Raw genomic sequence first — 18,092 nt, 5'->3', positions numbered from 1 at the left:
ATTGTAGAATGTTTTGTTATATTTATTGTGTTGCATGTCTAAAATTCTTTTTAGATTTCGTTTTCCAGTGGTCAGATAAAATAAGTCAGATTTTGCTACTCCACAAGCACCATGGCTTAATGTTTCTAACGCATATGAACCAACTGCTTGGCCACAGCCAATATGACATGTTTTATGATTTTCTATAGCATCATCTTTGACAGTGTGTTGTTAACTCTGTTAACACTGCACACAGTGTTCTCTTCCAAGGCTTTACGGTTTCTGTTCCCTCTTCTTGACCAATTTCCATTTAGTTTCCGTTGAAACAGCTTCTTACCTTGGCTCCCTGACTCTTCCAGGCCCAGTTGTTCTCTGAGGCCAGAGATTGTTGTACTTAAATTATTATTCAGGACATTTACTGGAACTTGGACAATGAAGACAAATGTGATTTGTTTAACTGATCCATGAGATCACTGAAATGGAATGAGGTCATCTTGGACATGGCAAAGAGCAATTAAGTTTTATGTACTAAATGTACAGATGTACTGAAAATTTGCATTTTCACGTACAACTGTGGCTTTTTACACAATTTGTACAGTGGAGCCTGACAAATATGGTCACAATGATCTGTCTATCTATCTATCTATATATAGCTGCAAGCAGCGATGACAGGCACAAGCCCTGGTGGCACCTGCACCCTGGGGGCTTCAGGAAAAACAGACACATTCATTTTACCCTGTCTGGTAGTCTGCTTGTTAGTGTTACAGCAATGAAAGCGTTACTCTAGAACATCAAGAGTGTAATACAGACACAGAATAGGAAGGGTATATAAAACTTTTAATGGTCTATAAGAACGTTAAAATTATTATAATGATCTATAAGCATTTGTGAAATAATTGTATAAAATTGTATTGCTAGTACAGTACATATCAACTGATTCTATGTATTTATTTGTCATTTTGATAGGAGCAAAAAAAAGGATTAGGCTAAAAATATTTCTTATCCATATGAATAGAAATCAGAAATATTTTCACAATTTAGCATCTTCGGTGTCTTAAGATTATATTGACTGATTTTGCTGGCATTCACATGAAAACCCTAGGACAAGTATATCTAATACTAGTGCATGCATTTTTCAAACAATCCACAATAGCCGACTACCTGTTGGGCGGAGCACTGACTTTTAGCAAGAAAGTTGTTCAGGCTGATGAGATCTATGCAGGGTTGGACTGGGGTTAAAATTTGGCCCTGGACAAATCCAGCCCATCCGACACAACGAGTTCCCCTGTGAAAGTTTTGCTGCGTTATAGGGCCTTCAATTGGAGTAAATAAATGAATGCATGAAAGAGGACAGAAACAAATAATGATAGATATTACTGAATTCAAATGCAACAAACTTAATAATGCATTTTTGTCACACAGAAATGCACACAGTAAAGCACTGATTTTGTGCTAGAATGCAGGAAATGTGTTGCTAATAAATCAAAATTTTCTCACCCTTATGTCATTCCAAAACTGTTTTGACTTACTTTCTTCTGTGGGACACAAAATATATTTTGTAGAATGTTACCAAACGTATTTGTTTACCCTTGATTTTTGGTTACCCTTGATTTTCATTTGTAGGTGAACTATCCATTTAAGAACATTAATATTTGTAAATAGTAAACACCTAATTTATGTAGGACATTGATATTTATCTTTCAGGCTTTTATTGAGTTAAAATTTTACTTCAATTAAAATTAATTAGAACTAAACATTTAAAGAGAAATAAGTTCTTGCTTTGAATCCAGAGTTTAGCTGACTAGGATTAGTAAGATATTGGTCACAAGAATTAAAACCATGTTCCTCATTACTATGGTTAAATGGTTTTTAAAATAAATAGTAAGTAATAATAAATTAGGAAATAAAAAACTAAACATGAAAAAGCTACAAAAACATATTTTATAAAAAATAAAATGTTCCCCAATGTTTAATATAAGTAACATTTAATATATATACATCTCTATTAAAACACCATAGGCTATTTGTAAAGTGCAGGTTAAATTAATATGGTGCTGAATAAGTGCAGAATAATTGGAAAAAAGCCATGGACCTTTAGTGAGTTTTTGTCCCTGCTCTGTTGGTTGTTTAGACAAGACTATTTGTGTAGTGGTACCTGGAAACACAAGACATTTTCCAAATTTTTCATATTTCTCTTCTGTACAGGTGTTTTCTAAAGCTGGGGGAGTGGCAGCTCAGCCTTCAGGGTATCAATGAGAGTACCATCCCTAAAGTGTTACAGTATTACAGTCACTCAACAGAGCATGATCGCAACTGGTACAAGGTACGTTAACCACACAAACTTTAAATGTATGTGGATGAATCTCATTAAACCTGTAACAGCATGTATAAACTGTCACCCCAAAAATCTCTTTCTCATTGATCCTCATTAGATGCTTAAATTAGAGATGTTCCGATACCCCTTTTTCCTTCGCGATACCGATTCCAATACCTGGGCTCGGGGTATCGGCCGATACCGAGTACTAATCCGATACCTGGGTGTGTAATCGTATATACAGCTGTAGATAATACTAATAAATTATTTTATGGTGTGCTTCAGACTTATTCCTTAATAAAACAAACATACAGTGATATATACAGTGAACTAGAGTATTTTTATTATATGACATACATTTGACAGTAATATTTTTTTATATAGTTAGTATTACTAATCTGGTTTTCTTAGGTACATCAGCCCTGTTTATAACAGAGAATTTTGGCCAGAATTTGAAAGATTCTCACTAGATCTCGCAGCAACCTTATTCATTGTGCGGCATTTTCAAATGCTCCTCACTGGATCTCGCAGCAGTAACAGTGTTGCAAAATCAACGTTGGCTCCCGAATAAAGCTGTTCGGGGTTTGTGCAAGTTTGTTTGCATTGCAGTCCAAGCGGTCAGCGCTGAGCAGCTCAAATGTGTCGTGTTAGTTTCACTTTCGTTTCGCGTGCCATTTTATGTTTCTTATCTGAAACAGAAATGGCAGAGCTTATGAGTTGAACAACGCGGTGGTCACGCCAGTGTGACCGCTCACGAAAATTAGTAACACTGGCAGAAAAAATGGTCACAGTCTGGAGCCCTTTAATATTACCGCAAGTGTCCCGCGCGCTTCAGTACAAGGAGTAAACAAACCACGCGCCTGTACAATTCATTAACACAGAACCACGCATTATTTCATATTTAAACAGTCGGTTTTCGGCTTAATATTAGTTCATATCACGATTTGATTTAAGTGTAATGAACTACCTTTGATTAACGCATCAAACTTTGACAAATTCCGTGACGTTCCGCGTTAAACTGTAAATTCCATTTTGACTGGATTCCGCGATTCCGTCCGTGTTTTCCGCATCGCGGAAATCATAAAGCCCTACATATGAGACATACCGCCGTTTTACTGGCTGGTTGGTCCAGTCTGAGATACTGCCAAACAGCGGACAAACTGCTAGCACATTTGTATTTCTTCTTCGCTGCTCTAAACAGTGGTTGCTTGTACAGTGGAAACACTGTTTGCATTCTGAGCCGCGAAGAAGAACTGGCTTCCGATTTGCTAGCGGGAATAACTTATATCTTAAGAAAATGGTATCGGATCGGTACGTGGGTTCAAGTACTCGCCGATTCCGATGCTAGATTTTTTTGTGGTATCGGCGGCATTTCCGATACTAGTATCGGAATCGGAACAACCCTAGCTTAAATCACCATGATGCATAAATGCTTCAAATGTTAAATAATACAGTTTGAGACCACACTGAAATACAGATCTCTATTACAATTGGAAGTTAGAACTTTTAGGAATTTTAGGAAACCTTTAAAACATTAAAAAAAGATATGAAACGTCAAGTAAATTCTGTCATATTTTAATCATATTAAAATCTACATTGATAATTCAGCTGAAGAAATGTTAAGAAAAGTGTCACCACAGTATGTGGTACACACAGTTCAATTTCTGATTTGGTGTCTGTTGCTAAGCATCTAGCTGTCCTTACACTCTTTACATATTTGGCACTGCTATCCCTGCTCAGGAGCTAGCCACTGTTTTACATTATTATTAGTATGAAATGTTTCTCCCTATTGTTAAAAGGGGGGGTCAGAATTGTGTTGTCACGATATACCAGTATTGGCAAGAAATGTGTTATTTAAAACATTGTTTTACATAGAAAATATTAAATTTAAAAAGACTGTAAACTAAATGTAGTTATGGCAAAAGTGAAAGATGACAGGCGAAAGTGAGAGGCTCTTCCTACATCTAAGTGAGACATACTCTTCCTAGCTTACCTCTGTGGAAGTTTTGTGAATTTCATAAACATTATGGGGTGTTAGACACCCAGTCTTCAGGAAGATCAACTCTATAACTTAAGTATCCTTCTCTGACCTTTCTTGGCATTCATGAAGTTCATGACAAATTGTCACATGTATCCTGATTAACTCAGGGAGGATGACCTTAGTGTAAAGTGTAAAGACAACGTTGGTATAGGTGCTGTACATGAATTTTTAGAAGGCAGTATATATAAAATTAATGTTAATTATTTTTTTCAATAAAACAATCCTTATGCGCAAAATTAACAATGCAGCACGTTGCACGAGATCTAACGATATTAAACGTGATGATACTCCTTGAGGTGAAATTGGTCTCACGATGTCGGTATGAAGTTGAGTTTGTAGTAAAACCTTTGATAGTGCTTTCATTGTATTGTTCAGTGTTTTATTGCATGTTCTGTTTGTTTGGGTTTCCAATCACATAGATTTGGGAACGCAAATAAAGAATGACGCACTTTGTGTTGCATCATTTACAAGCGTGCAGCATGTCTCCATCTCAGCAACTCAATCAACAAACTCTTCCTCGTCATATGCTGTGAGTTTGGGTTGATTAACGTTCATTTGGGACCAAAGTGTGCGTTATCTCACTAGATTTGTAATGTAAATAATTTATAAACCTATGCCAACACAGGAGAATACATCAACCTATTTCCAAATATGCAAATTGTTGTACATCACGATTTCAAAATAAAAGTTTAAACCCTCACTTTGAGTTTGCATGTGACCAGATATTAAAATTAAATGGATTTAAACGTCCTTGAATTTTGCTGTAAAGTGAAAAATCAACAGGTCTTTGGCGCCATCTGCAGGGATTTGTAATATAATACATAATGTACGCTTATGTTCAGATTTTGTGTAGGCATATTACATTATGTATTTACACACTGTTGTTTAATAAAACTGTGTAATTACTTGAATTTGATACTTTATTTGAACTAATTATTATTGCCTCGTCGTTAGTTTATATATAAATATAGTCATACTAAAGCCTGTTTTTCACTTGGGTCTATATGTATTACAAAAAAAATATCTCACTACTCAAATGGCAAAATAATCAGTAAATTACTTGATTAACAAAATTAGTTACAGCCCTGAGTTAGTTAAAATATTTTAAAATGCAACTGCATTGTTTTGCTTTGTGTGATTAAAGGACAAATATTTTGTCATAAAAAATTGAATTATAATATTGTCGCGTTCTAGTGAACCAAGTATCTGTATTTTGTAGCAGATAACTTTGCTATAGTATCCTTTCAAATGTTAAAATTGCCGCAGTCGTTGTGTTACGGTTACGTGCATTAAAGGACATTACGACGATGTAAAATGCAATGTCTTTAATAAATCCACAGAATGAGATACAGATAGGGAAACAGGAACACTCAGGAACATCCAGCAATGTATAACAACATCAAAGACCGACAGGGAACTGAGAACACAGAGCAACTTATAAAGGAAGTGCTAATGACAAAGACAGTCCAGGGTGGTGACGATGGTGGGAGGAACCAAGGGGAAAACAAAACAGTCCAGGGAGGTGATGACGGGGGGAGGAGCCAAGGAGGAGACAGGAGGGATCCGGAGCAGGAGAAGCCAGGTGAGACCCAGTCCGCAGCCATGATGGAGACCCATGGTGGAGCCGTTGAAGGGAGGAGCCATGGTGGAGGAGGGGCTGACGACTCCAGGGGGCCGACCGATGGAGGCGGAGCAGGTGGTGGTGGAGCGACGAGGCACCGCCGGAGGAGTAGAGTTCTGAGTCAACGGTGGGACGATGACTGACCAGGGCAGAGCCGGAGGAGCTGGGCTCATGCTCCGCGTGTCGGGGTAGTGGTGGGCTGGAGTGGGGCTCAACCTCCGTGGTCGATGAAGCTCTGCTGGACACCAGCACCCACTCAACAAATGCAGCGAAATCTCCCTGAGGACCATCTCCGGACAACCGCGCTTAACAACCATTAAGGCTGGTTCTGCAGAATGTGCAGAGGCAGTTTTTTAATTTTTATTTTAAAATCTCAGGGGTACTTAAAGTCAGGGCTCTGAACTGGTTCTAGGAACAAAAACGAAAAACGAAAACAAATGACATTGAACAGGAACAAAAACGAAAACAAAATCAATTTTAATCGTTCTGAACAGAAACGGAAACAGAAATTCCAAATTAACCGGTTAATAACGTTATTTTTATCTTTCTCTTTATTATATCAATTTGGCAGACCAAAAACATGAATTCAAATGGTGTGCACAAATGCGACGGTGACGCATACAACTTGAAATGCCCGCCAAGCAGACGTCATAAGCAGAGCCCTTTCTGATGCGACGAGCTTAAGGTTAGCACCTGGCTGTGCAAAGGTATATTTAGGTTTAAGTTATTGTAGCTTAATTAAAACTTGTAGTTTAAGTAGGCTATATATTGACCTTTTTTTATCAAATATTTTGCTGAAGCCCATCCAGTTTTTCCAGTAGCCTATTTGGTATATTATAATTTAAGTTGTTGATCTGTTGTGTTAAATGTAAAAAAAAAAATAAAATCTGTTGTTGTTTTATAATGTTACAGTGCATTACGTTTTCTTTTACTTTTATGCATTAAATGTAAAATCATAACTCTGAGTTCTGTTTTGTTTGAGTGTAAATAGCCTATTACGCATATTAGGTAAGGAATAAGTCAACAAGTTTTTATCGCAGATTAAGCCGTGTGGTCAGGATGTTAAGCGGATGGTCTTGAAGGGGCTTATTTCGCTATAGTACTATCAAACAAGAAAATTGTTTTTTAAAAATTATTAGCGCATTTGTAACGAGTTTCCAGGTGAACTCGTTTACTTTCGGTTTTAAAGACAAGAAGTTCAAATGACACGAACTAGGAATTTGGTTTAATCATTTGTAAACATAAAGCCAAACATGTTATTAAAAGGCACACACTATCTATCTATCTATCTATCTATCTATCTATCTATCTATCTATCTATCTATCGCGCCGTGTAATAAAATAACGTTTATTAACCGGTATTTTTTCTAGGAAACTGTTTTCGGAACGTATTGTTTAATGAGGAACGCAAGAACAGAAACATTATAATATCGATTCTGCTCTGAGTGAACCGAATGGATTTTTTTCCCCGTTTTTAAGCCCTGCTTAAAGTAGATATATTTGGTTAATAAGGTTTATATGAAAAAAACTGATTAATGAAAATTCTATGTGTAAATGTCCACAAAACTGGACTTTCTGTGTATATAAGTGGTAGACTATTTCAGAAAGGAAAATTTAAAAGATGAAAAGAGAAATTAGGGAGAGTTAATGAATTATGAATGATCTGTTGCTATTGTGTGAATAAAATGTTATTATGTCATCCATTAAAAAAGTAACTAGTCTGATTACGAGTATTTTAAAATGTAACTTACTCTGATTACAAGTACTTAATTTTTGGAATCTGATTACGTAATCCAGATAACATGTAATCAGTTACTACCCTGCTCTGCTCCTAGGCCTGTAAATACTCATCCAGTCTGACTGGCAGTGCTTAAGTGGCTTAATCAACTTTTCGATTTTTCAGTTTTTTTCTCTATTCTTCTTTGCCAAAGAGCACTAGCTATAAAACAGTGTATGCTACTAAAACAATATACAAACAAGTATATAATATAAAAAAAATGCCCTGGGGATATGCAAGTTAATTTTGAATTAAGTGGAGATAAGTCCTTTTTGAAAGATGTTTTGTATGTTCAGTCGTCTTGTGGCCTGTGTTTTCTTACATGGCCACCCATCCCCATGGCATTCCTTTGATGTTGGGGAAGGTGTCGCTGGCTAATGTCAGCAGTGCGATACAACACTGGGGTTAGGGACTGATCCTATAGACTCCTCGGAGCCCCAAGGTCGGTCCTTTCCAGTGTCACAGTGTGATTAATCAGTACTGTAAGTGGCACTACATTGGGCTTTTACAAAAGTTGTTTTTCTAAAGCAATTCCTGTGTTGACTTGATTTGTGTTTTGAGGTTGATGAAATTCCTTTTCATCTTTAGATTTGTAATGGAGGCCTGCAAGTTTTGTGCCAAAATGATTCTATGATTTCCCATATCATGCTGACAGAAAAAGCTGAAGAAAAGCAGCCCTATAGGATTCCCTTTACCATGGGTATGGTGTGTTTTGGGTTGATAAGCAGTCTTGTTTGTGACAAGGGCAACTTTGGTGGCCATAAAAGTTCAATTTGTTTCCTCAGTCCTTAAAATATTTTTTTGTAAGTAATTGCTTTGGTCTGGGCAACATACCTAATAGCACACACACATTTGTCAAACAGCACCTGATTACTAAGTTGTTTCCGAGTCTGATTGATTTCGCATTTAATAGACTACTGTCAAAAACACATAATGTTTACATATAAACACAGTTGGTTATGTCTTAAAATTAAAGTAAACAGTTGAGAGAGAAGTGAATGCGTGCAGCTCTTAAAGCATCAGAACAGTTGACAGCAACTGTTTGGTTACCCACATTCTTCAACATAACATTTATGTTCAACAGAAGGAAGAAACTAATTCAGGTTTAAAACAACTTGAGACTAAGTAAATAAGGGTGTAAAATAAAACACTATGACAGAATTGACAGACGGATGAAAGAATTTTCTGAATTTTCACTTCAGAAAAATCAGTCACAGCTTATAACTGATGAACTTTAATACAGTTGGTCTAAAATAAAATTGATGTATATAGTGTTTAATTTTTAATATTTGTTCAATCAATTTCGTGAATGTTTGGCTACTGCTAAATACTGTACCTGAAAAATAAAGCACAGTTTGTTTTATTTGTATATTATGTGTATTTGTAATGTATGTTTTTGTTCTGATTTTCTAATAACAAATATAAAATATTGACAGATTTTTATCTTCACCAACTTTGGCCTAAATATCTGCCATTCTTATTTTATATTTTGTTATCTAGAAAGGCTTTTTTTTTCTTACAAAATGGGAAATTAGTAGTAGATAATAAATCCAACATGACAAAGAATCATGATAAAATCATGAATCGTGATATTTTTGCTGTATCGCCCACCCCTACAACTGTTTGGCCTGTGCTACCAAACTTCTGTAGCACCAGTGCTATAAAAAAAGGTTAACGTACAGTCCTGATTTGTCATTTAAAATGACATTTACCTACACATCTAATGTTTGGGTAATACTTTTACCTCAACTTTACAATGAACTAACAATGAACAACGCATCTGTTCAGCATTACTTAATCTTTGTTCATGTTAACTTATTCATATACTAATGTGTTAGTTAATGCATTAGTTAACATGAACTAACAATGAACAACTCCACTGTTCAGGATTACTTAATGTTTTGTTAATGTTATCTTACGTATTTACTAATATTTAGTAATGCATCTTTTTTTTACATTAACACATTCAACCGGGGTCCGCGGCGGTACTGCAGGGGGTCCGCTAATTAATGGTGGATCATTAATCATTTTTAATAAAAACAATTTTTTGTTACAAACATAAACAAGGGTCAAAACAGCGAAGATAAAATATTAAAATTTTAAAATATTATAATTATTACATTAACAGCTTTAATAAAACCCTTGCATCCATGTGCAGTCACGTGGATGTAAAATACTTCAACGTAGACTGAGCGTGCTAAAAAAAAGGAGCGTGCTAATTTGAAAACGCTATGCTAATATAAAATTTAACTAGGCAGAATGGATCGCTTTGTAATATCTACACCCCGAGTAACATTAAGTGACTCATCAGCCTCTCCAGAAACAGCTGGTGCAATTCCAGATGTGGATGCTAATAAATCCGCTGCAGAAGCCCCGGCCAAACGCAAATGAGATAAGTCCAGAAAGTACTCAGAAACATATTTACAGCTTGGATTTACTTATAAGGACACGGGTGGTATTGATTTGCCGGTTATGTGTTATTTGTACAGCCGTACTGTCAAACGAAAGCATGAAACCATCGAAACTGCAGAATAGACAGCCCTTGTGTAATTCACCAGGGTCAGTCAACTCATTAAAGACGTCTTTGTCACGTTAAACGAAGGGGGTCTGGGTCCAAAAGCAGAGTGAGTGATTTTAATGAAACAAATACAAATAAACAAACAAAAAGCCAACACGGCAGAATACAACATAAACTCAAAAGAACAAAACAGGGAACAAGGTCTAAGGCCAGGAATCAGGAACACAGCAGACAGACAGTACAAAAGACAATGCAGCCATGAAACAGGAGAGTTCTTATAGTCCAGTGAGAGTTCTTATAGTCCAGATGATTGTGAACAGATGTGAGTGATCAGTGCTGATGACAAAGACAGGTGAATGCAATCAGGAAGTGCAGTGCAGGAACAGCGACCTCGGGAGGCTGAGGGAAGACCCACAGCCCCGATCATGACAGTCTTAAAGTTAAAACTGAGAATCAGGTACTGTAAATATAATTGTACACCTGACAGTAATATTAACATGTAAACTTCTATTAAACTTAAAGCTGAAGGTCATGTAAATGTATAATTGTCCACCTGACTGTAAAATGAAATGTAAAGTTCTACTAATTAAAGCTGAAATTCATGTAATTGTATAACAGTGTTAGGCAAGTTACTTCCAAAATGTAATACATTATAACTAGTTACTGTCTTTTAAAAGTAATTAGTTACATTACAATATTGCTGTCTCTAAATTGCAATGCGTTACACTACTTTTGAGTTACTTTCATCAAAATATCCATATATTATAAAATGCCAAAATATAAGTTTATAGCTGCTCATTATGCATTCAGTGGAGGATAGCTAGCATAAAATTATAAAAACATATTTAGGTAGGCCTACCGGTATGTCTATTAATGTTATGTTATAGTTTAGGTTAAACATGAATAAGCACAAACCGCATTAATACTTTCATAAATAACACTGCTAAATAAAGCGAAGTGTTATAATCTACAAACATTAAACACAACTAGAAGCTAAAGTTCGATAACAAACTTTAAATGTTGGCTTGGAGAGCCAACCCGGGCAGCCTTGGGGCAAAAGAGCCAGAGCACTTGTGTGTCCGGCGTTCTCAAGCTGCCCCTCTGCGAAAATGTGTCCTTGCTATTTCATATTCTAATAAAAAAAGCAGACTTTGCTTTGGCTAGCTAGTTGGCTAGCTGGATGTGAAATTATTATTTGTATTGTTTTTATATGCTTGTAATTGTTTTCCGTGTTTGCTATTTTAAAATTATGTCACCTAAATGAAACACTGTAAAAATAGTCTTTGAATTGAGATCTTGAAGGATTAGTTATCCTGTGGCCCCCTCTTGTGGACAACATTACCATTATTGCTTTCATCTCAGAATCATATTCAAACATTCATCAAACATTGCATAGTTTTCATTATATATTGATTCTTGTTAGAGCAATGAATAAATGCATACATAAATATATAACAGAAGCCAAGACAAATGAACCATTTTTTGTTTTTTTATGGAGTAACATTGAAGACAGAAAGCAGAATGCGGCCACTTTAATGTTGAAATCCAATATAATGATCCACATCCGATTTATTTCTCAACAGTTCATGTTCACTTGAGACGTAAACAACTGTTTTCGATTATATTCGTTAAGCTAAGATGTATTTTGAAATGATCTTGTCTGTGTTCATCCGAGAGAAGTGTTTCTTATTGGCAGAAGCGAGGATTAATGTAGTTCGGACCGCGTGCGCCAAAGCCGCGACGCGTTGCTGTGCAGTTGACCACAAAAGCAGAAATAAGCAAGCATTTGACCTTTTTAATATATTACTCTACTATTATTATGTTGAATCGCTGGAGTGTTTGTATTTAAATACCTTTAATAGACGTGCAAATGATGCACTTTGTTGACACAGACGGAGAAATGTGAGCCGCGCTGCCCATGTTAGTATGAAACATATAAAACAGCTCATTTGCACTCAATGTAGCTCTTTAAAATGTTATTTTATTTTTATTGTGTACAATCGCTGGAGTGTTTTTATTTAAATGCTTTTAAAAGACGTTCAGTCATTTATAGTTCGCATACTGAGAGCTCCGAGCCGATCATGTCTGAATAACACACTCGCTGAAGACAGCGTTTTCGGTTTGAAATAAAACAGCTCACAGACACCTGCATTTAGCCTTTGATTTTTTCTAATGGGTGGATTGAAATAAATCGCTGGAATATTTAAATTTTAAAGGCGGTATTTATTTTCATTTTCCACCGATTTCAGAGTGACAGTAAGTAAGAGGTTTGTGTCCCTCCCCTCCAGTGGAGTGGAATTGCTCCTTTAGAGTGTACATTTTTTCTCAGCCCATGTAAGTCTATGGGAAATTTTTCATATTCAAAAGTTAATAATAAATAAACTGTAAGTCTGATCAGTCTAAAAATATATAGCAACAAACTCGTGGTCAGGGCCCAGGTCTCTGCCAAGTTTGGGAGGAGTAGCATTTGGAAAATTTACACTCAGAATAATAATAATAATATGTTTAAATAGAATAACAGTATGTTGGCTCTCCAAGCCAACAAAATAAATAGCCTATATATAGGCTATTTTAAACGTTTTTTTATAACAAAGCAAGAATGAAGAATATAAGTTGCTAAACAAGCCAAAAGGAATTAGGGAAAAGCGAAACTTGAAACAAACGGCGTTGTCACGCATCCTAATATAGGATAATTCGGCATGAATTCAATTAAATGTGTCCATATTCCTGATGTATTTGAATGCTAAACTATTATGTAAACCAGGATTTGTACTTAACGCGCTTAAAAAACATCCTCCTCACATGAGCAATATGGAGATGTGTGTTTGACCCGAGCTCAGGCTGAAGGGCACGGATTGTACAGCTACAATACGCACTATTTGCGTATTCATTCATTTTATATATAGACTATGATTAAATAAAAAGATTTTGTCATTTATAAACGTAATTTTTGTTACTTGTCTGCGCTCATGGGCGTCGCTGGGAATTCTGGGCCCCGTGCACTGACTAATGGGCCCCCCTAAAAACGAAAAATTACGTTCTAACTAAAAATGTTCATGTTACCCCTCTCAGTCTGGTCCTACTCGCACCCGCTCCGAGCAGGTCTCGAACCCGGGTCTCCAGCATAGGAGGCGGACGCACTAATAAAGGGAGCTAAAGGCTGCAGCCTCCAGCATCGATCGCTGGTGCGTCTCTTAAGATCGGGGAGTTAGGTTTACCTGCACTGTTCGCGATTGCAATATCACACACCGGGGGACGGGGATTGTTTTGCGATCGCAATACTACATTTCTGGGCGGGGGAGGGGGTTGCGATGGGCCCCCCCTCACCAAGGGCCCCTGTTACTCTGTTCCACTATTACCCCCTGTCCGATGCCCCTGTCTGCGCTCGTCTGCCGCATTTTTTCTCTTCTCCGACTCCGCAGCTCTTTTCGTTAGTTTAGTGTTAGTGGCACCTGTCCAGGTGTTTCCAGGAGTTACTCATGCTATTTCTCCATAACGGGAGTGTGTCCATCTCACAAATGTAGAATCCGTCTCTGCAGTCATCTCAACCATCGAATTCCAGCAGCAGGAAGACAAACTATTTTACCCGTGGATTTTTTTAAATTCACAAACTAATTTTGAGTTAAAATATGTTATTGTAACTTGTGTTACTGAGATTTTAACGAGTAATATTATTACTCAAATTGTATTAGTAATGCGTTACATTACCGCGTTACAGCAAAAAGTAATATACTACTGTAATATTATTACTTTTGTAATGACTTACTCCCAACACTGTTGTATAATAGTCCACCTCATTGTATAAAGAAAATGCATGAAACTGTAAATAATTAAGACAACTGTGAACAACTTAATAAATTGTAATTTAATTGCACAATATTTTTGTTACGATGCATAAATATTTTTGAAAGTTTAAAAATATATGAAAATATACAGACAATGAGGCATGTACAACAACAACATAGTTCTAACTGTCTTAAAATAATATAACTAGCGTAATATGATTGGTTTCTATTAATATCAGAGGCAATGTTTCACACATGTTATATCAGGGGGTCCCTGCCCCAGGTCTCTATCACCAAAGGGGTCTTTGACCAAAAAAACGTTGAAGACCTCTGCATTAACAGATGAACTAGTTAACGTTGTTGTTAATGCGTTAGGTAAAATGAACTAAAAATGAACAACGCATCTGTTCAGCATTACTTAATCTTTGCTCATGTTAACTTATTCATACTAATGCTTCTCTTCACATTAACAACTAAATTAGTTAACAAGGATCAATACATTAGTTAACATAAAGTACAAATGAACAACGCATCTGTTCAGCATTACTTAATCTTTGCTCATGTTAACTTATTCATATACTAATGTGTTAGTTCATGCATTAGTTAAAATTAACTAACAATGAACTATGAACTAAAGCTTTATTTAATAAGCTTTATTTAATTATACTACATATACACATATGTTTATGTAGCAGCTAACACACACAATGGATAAACAATACAAACTCCCCATTTGGGCACTGATTTGGGCTATAGGTAAACTTGGAAACCAACATTTAACCAGCATTTGTAGACTGTTTATTAACATGACTTACCACTAACAAAGCATTTATTAAGGGGATTTGTTAACCTTATTGTAAAGTTTACACTAGTTCAACATTAACTAACATTTAACTTACATTTGTAGACTGCTTATTAACATGACTTACCATTAACAAAGTGTTTTTTCTAAGGGAATTTATGAACCTTATTGTAAAGTTTACACTAGTCCAACATTAACGTTTAACTAACATTTGTAGAATACTTATTAACATGACTTAACCATTAACAAAGTGTTTACTAAGGGAATTTGTGAACCTTATTGTAAAGTGTACACCAGTCCGACATTAACTGATGTTTTACTAACATTTGTAGACTGCTTATTAACATGACTTACCATTGACAAAGTATTTACTGAGGGAATTTGTAAACCTTATTGTAAAGTGTACATTATTCCAACATTAACTGATGTTTTACTAACATTTGTAAACTGTTTATCAACATGACTTACCATTAACAAAGTGTTTACTAAGGGAATTTGTGAACCTTATTGTAAGGTGTACACTAGTCTGACATTAACGTATAACTAAAATTTGTGGGTTAATAACAAAGCAGTCAGTATTTCTTTTATTGGACCTTAATTGAGTGAAAGCAATTCATGCATCATTTTTTTTAGAAACTTTATTACATATTATATTATTACATAATTGTGGTATACATAATATACATTTATATTAAGTAATCAATTAATTAAATAAAATAAAATAATAACTTAGAGAAGAAAGAGGTATTTCTCCTAGCGTTAACTGGAAGTGAGCAAGCATTGTCAGGTTAAGCTGGACAAATAGTTGGTAATTACCTTTGCATTTTAAAGCTGCTATTTTCAATGAATATCATTCAAAAGTCTTCCAAGAGGACCATTTCTATCCCACTAATCCCAGTAATTGTGCTCTATCAGTTGGTTTTTTTAGTAGGTCAAGTCCGCGGCGGATTTTGCTGTCGAACCCCACGAAAACAAACGTGCACACCAGGAGCGTAGTGTCTGGGAATGCAGGGTATGCAGGTGAAACAAGGGAAAGAATAGAGTCCTGCACGGGCCCAGCCCTTGTCCGACAACTTATCAAAACAGAGCCGGGTTGCAGCCATTAAAATATTTAGAATTTTAATGGCAAAGTGGCTCGATTTTGTTTTGTTTCTTTATTAAGTTAATTTAGAAATAGGACATGGAAGCGCCAGCGCGATCACTTCTTAATAACAGTGGAAACCTAAAATACGCCATCTTTTTTGCTCATAAAGGTAAGAGTAATACATCATTTGGAACTGCAAAAGGTCTTTTATTTGTGTGCACTCACAATATCAACAAAACGTTATGCTTTCGTAAAATAGCTAAAGAAAACAAACATGCGCTGTCTGCCATCTCTTTCTTGAGGAGGAGGGCTTCACAAAAATTATCCAAAATTATCAGAATATTTGCCCCACAGATATGATAAATGAATCTATAGAATGCTTTAAATTGCTACTTTAAAACGAAAGAATAAAATCATGTTATATTGCATAAAGTTAATTTACCTAATCTGCCTAAAAAAAAGTCTGTAGCATCCAACCTAGCTTTAAATTTAACATAAAAACAGCAATAAAATAGTAGGCTTCAATTCAGTTAACTGGCTGATATATGAGAAAAAAAACTATGTTGGCAAAGTTATAGGCTTGTTGGCTTTTCTGAGGTGGGCTAAATGTTATGTTACTATTATTATGACTTATTCACAAGTTGTTTTATGTTGACGTTTTTTTTTTTTTTTTACTTTGATCTATTCCATGAGACATCATGTTTATTTATTTTTTTTAACATGTATTCAAATATTTTTCATGTTTATTTCATGCTGCAAATATTAAAAAGGAAAATATCAATGATTCACATATTTGATCTGAGGCAAATATATTTATCTCACTACAAATTAAAAAGCATAAAAACATTTATTATTTTGCAATTATTTGTTTGTATTTTATCATAAAATTGACAGAATTTATAGGCTGAGACTTGCGTGCTACAAATAATGAATTGACTTGAAAACGGTAAATATTATTTCCAAGCATTTATACCATAAATAAAACAGCTTGTGAATACTTACATAATGTTCTGTACCTTAGAAAAATCAACAAGTTAACCGAGTTGGAGCCCATAATGATTGGGGGGCCCGTACAAATTTTGCCACTGGTGCTCGCACTAGGTAAATAGACACATGGAACGAAACGATTGTCAATCAGAAGACGAGCTGACGGAAGAAGGAAGCATTGCTCACCTCCAGCTTGCGCTGTAACATATAAAGTTTACGTTCACACGTAGATTTCCAACATTTACAGTCCTGATCTGTTAGTGTGTGGTGTGCTGTGACATGGGAACAAAACTGTTAAATCTATTTTTTATTTGTTTGTTTGTTTGTTTATTATTTGTTAGTGGCATGCCTAATAAACTGTTAATAAACAGTCTACAAATGTTAGTAACACATCAGTTAATGTTGGGCTAGTGTACACTTTACAATATGGTTCACAGATTCCCTTAGTAAATACTTTGTTAATGGTAAGTCATGTTAATAAACAGTCTACAAATGTTGGTTAAACGTTAGTTAATGTTGGACTAGTGTACACTTTACAATCAGGTTCACAAATTCCGTTAATAAATGCTTTGTTAGTAGTAAGTCATGTTAATAAACAGTCTACAAACATGAGAAGTTCATTGTTAGTTCATGTTAACTAATGCATTAACTAGCATTAATTAATACAACCTTATTGTAAAATGTTACCCTTTTTGTGGGTCATGGCTTCAGCAATAAGATGCAGTCAGGAAGATGCATAGGAAATCCTACAGAAACAAAACTTTTTATTTGGGGTTAACCAGAATCACTTAAATGATGACTGGATGATTCTAATTACTTTTCAGTTCAAATTTGAATGTGATGATTTAATTCCAAACAAAGTAAGGGATGCATTTTTCCATTTAGTTGTGCTACTTTTCCATTGTTTTTTTTTTTTCTTTGTAAATGCACTAGACGTTTAACTAAAACTAAATGTTTGACTGTTTATTCCCCATCTCACAAATTAAAACCATTTTACTGCTGCAAAAACTTGGGCTTTTTTCTCATGTTCTTGACAGGTTTAGCTGGAATTACTCTGAAAATTTTTCATTTTAAGTTCTTTTTGATTTTTTTTTTTTTTTTGTTATGGTCAAGCATTCATGTTATTTATCATGCAGTTGTTTATATGCAGGTGACAGTTTATTTCCATTGAAGTTTTGTGTATT

At 35.4% G+C, this 18,092-nt stretch overlaps 1 protein-coding gene across 1 annotated transcript in view; it reads left to right on the top strand.

The window, feature by feature from the left end:
- Window positions 1–18,092, top strand: part of mtor (mechanistic target of rapamycin kinase) — a 185,774-nt gene that overhangs the window by 129,532 nt on the left and 38,150 nt on the right. The window contains exon 38 of the mRNA XM_073818557.1: window positions 2,185–2,302. Within this exon, the coding sequence (XP_073674658.1) occupies window positions 2,185–2,302 (118 nt within the window). The remainder of the gene's footprint in view (window positions 1–2,184; window positions 2,303–18,092) is intronic.

The sequence above is a fragment of the Garra rufa genome, chromosome 15, assembly GCF_049309525.1.
Source record: "Garra rufa chromosome 15, GarRuf1.0, whole genome shotgun sequence".
Lineage (NCBI taxonomy): Eukaryota > Metazoa > Chordata > Actinopteri > Cypriniformes > Cyprinidae > Garra > Garra rufa.
Note: the sequence above shows the minus strand (reverse complement) of the source record. Positions and strands in the feature narration are given on the sequence as shown.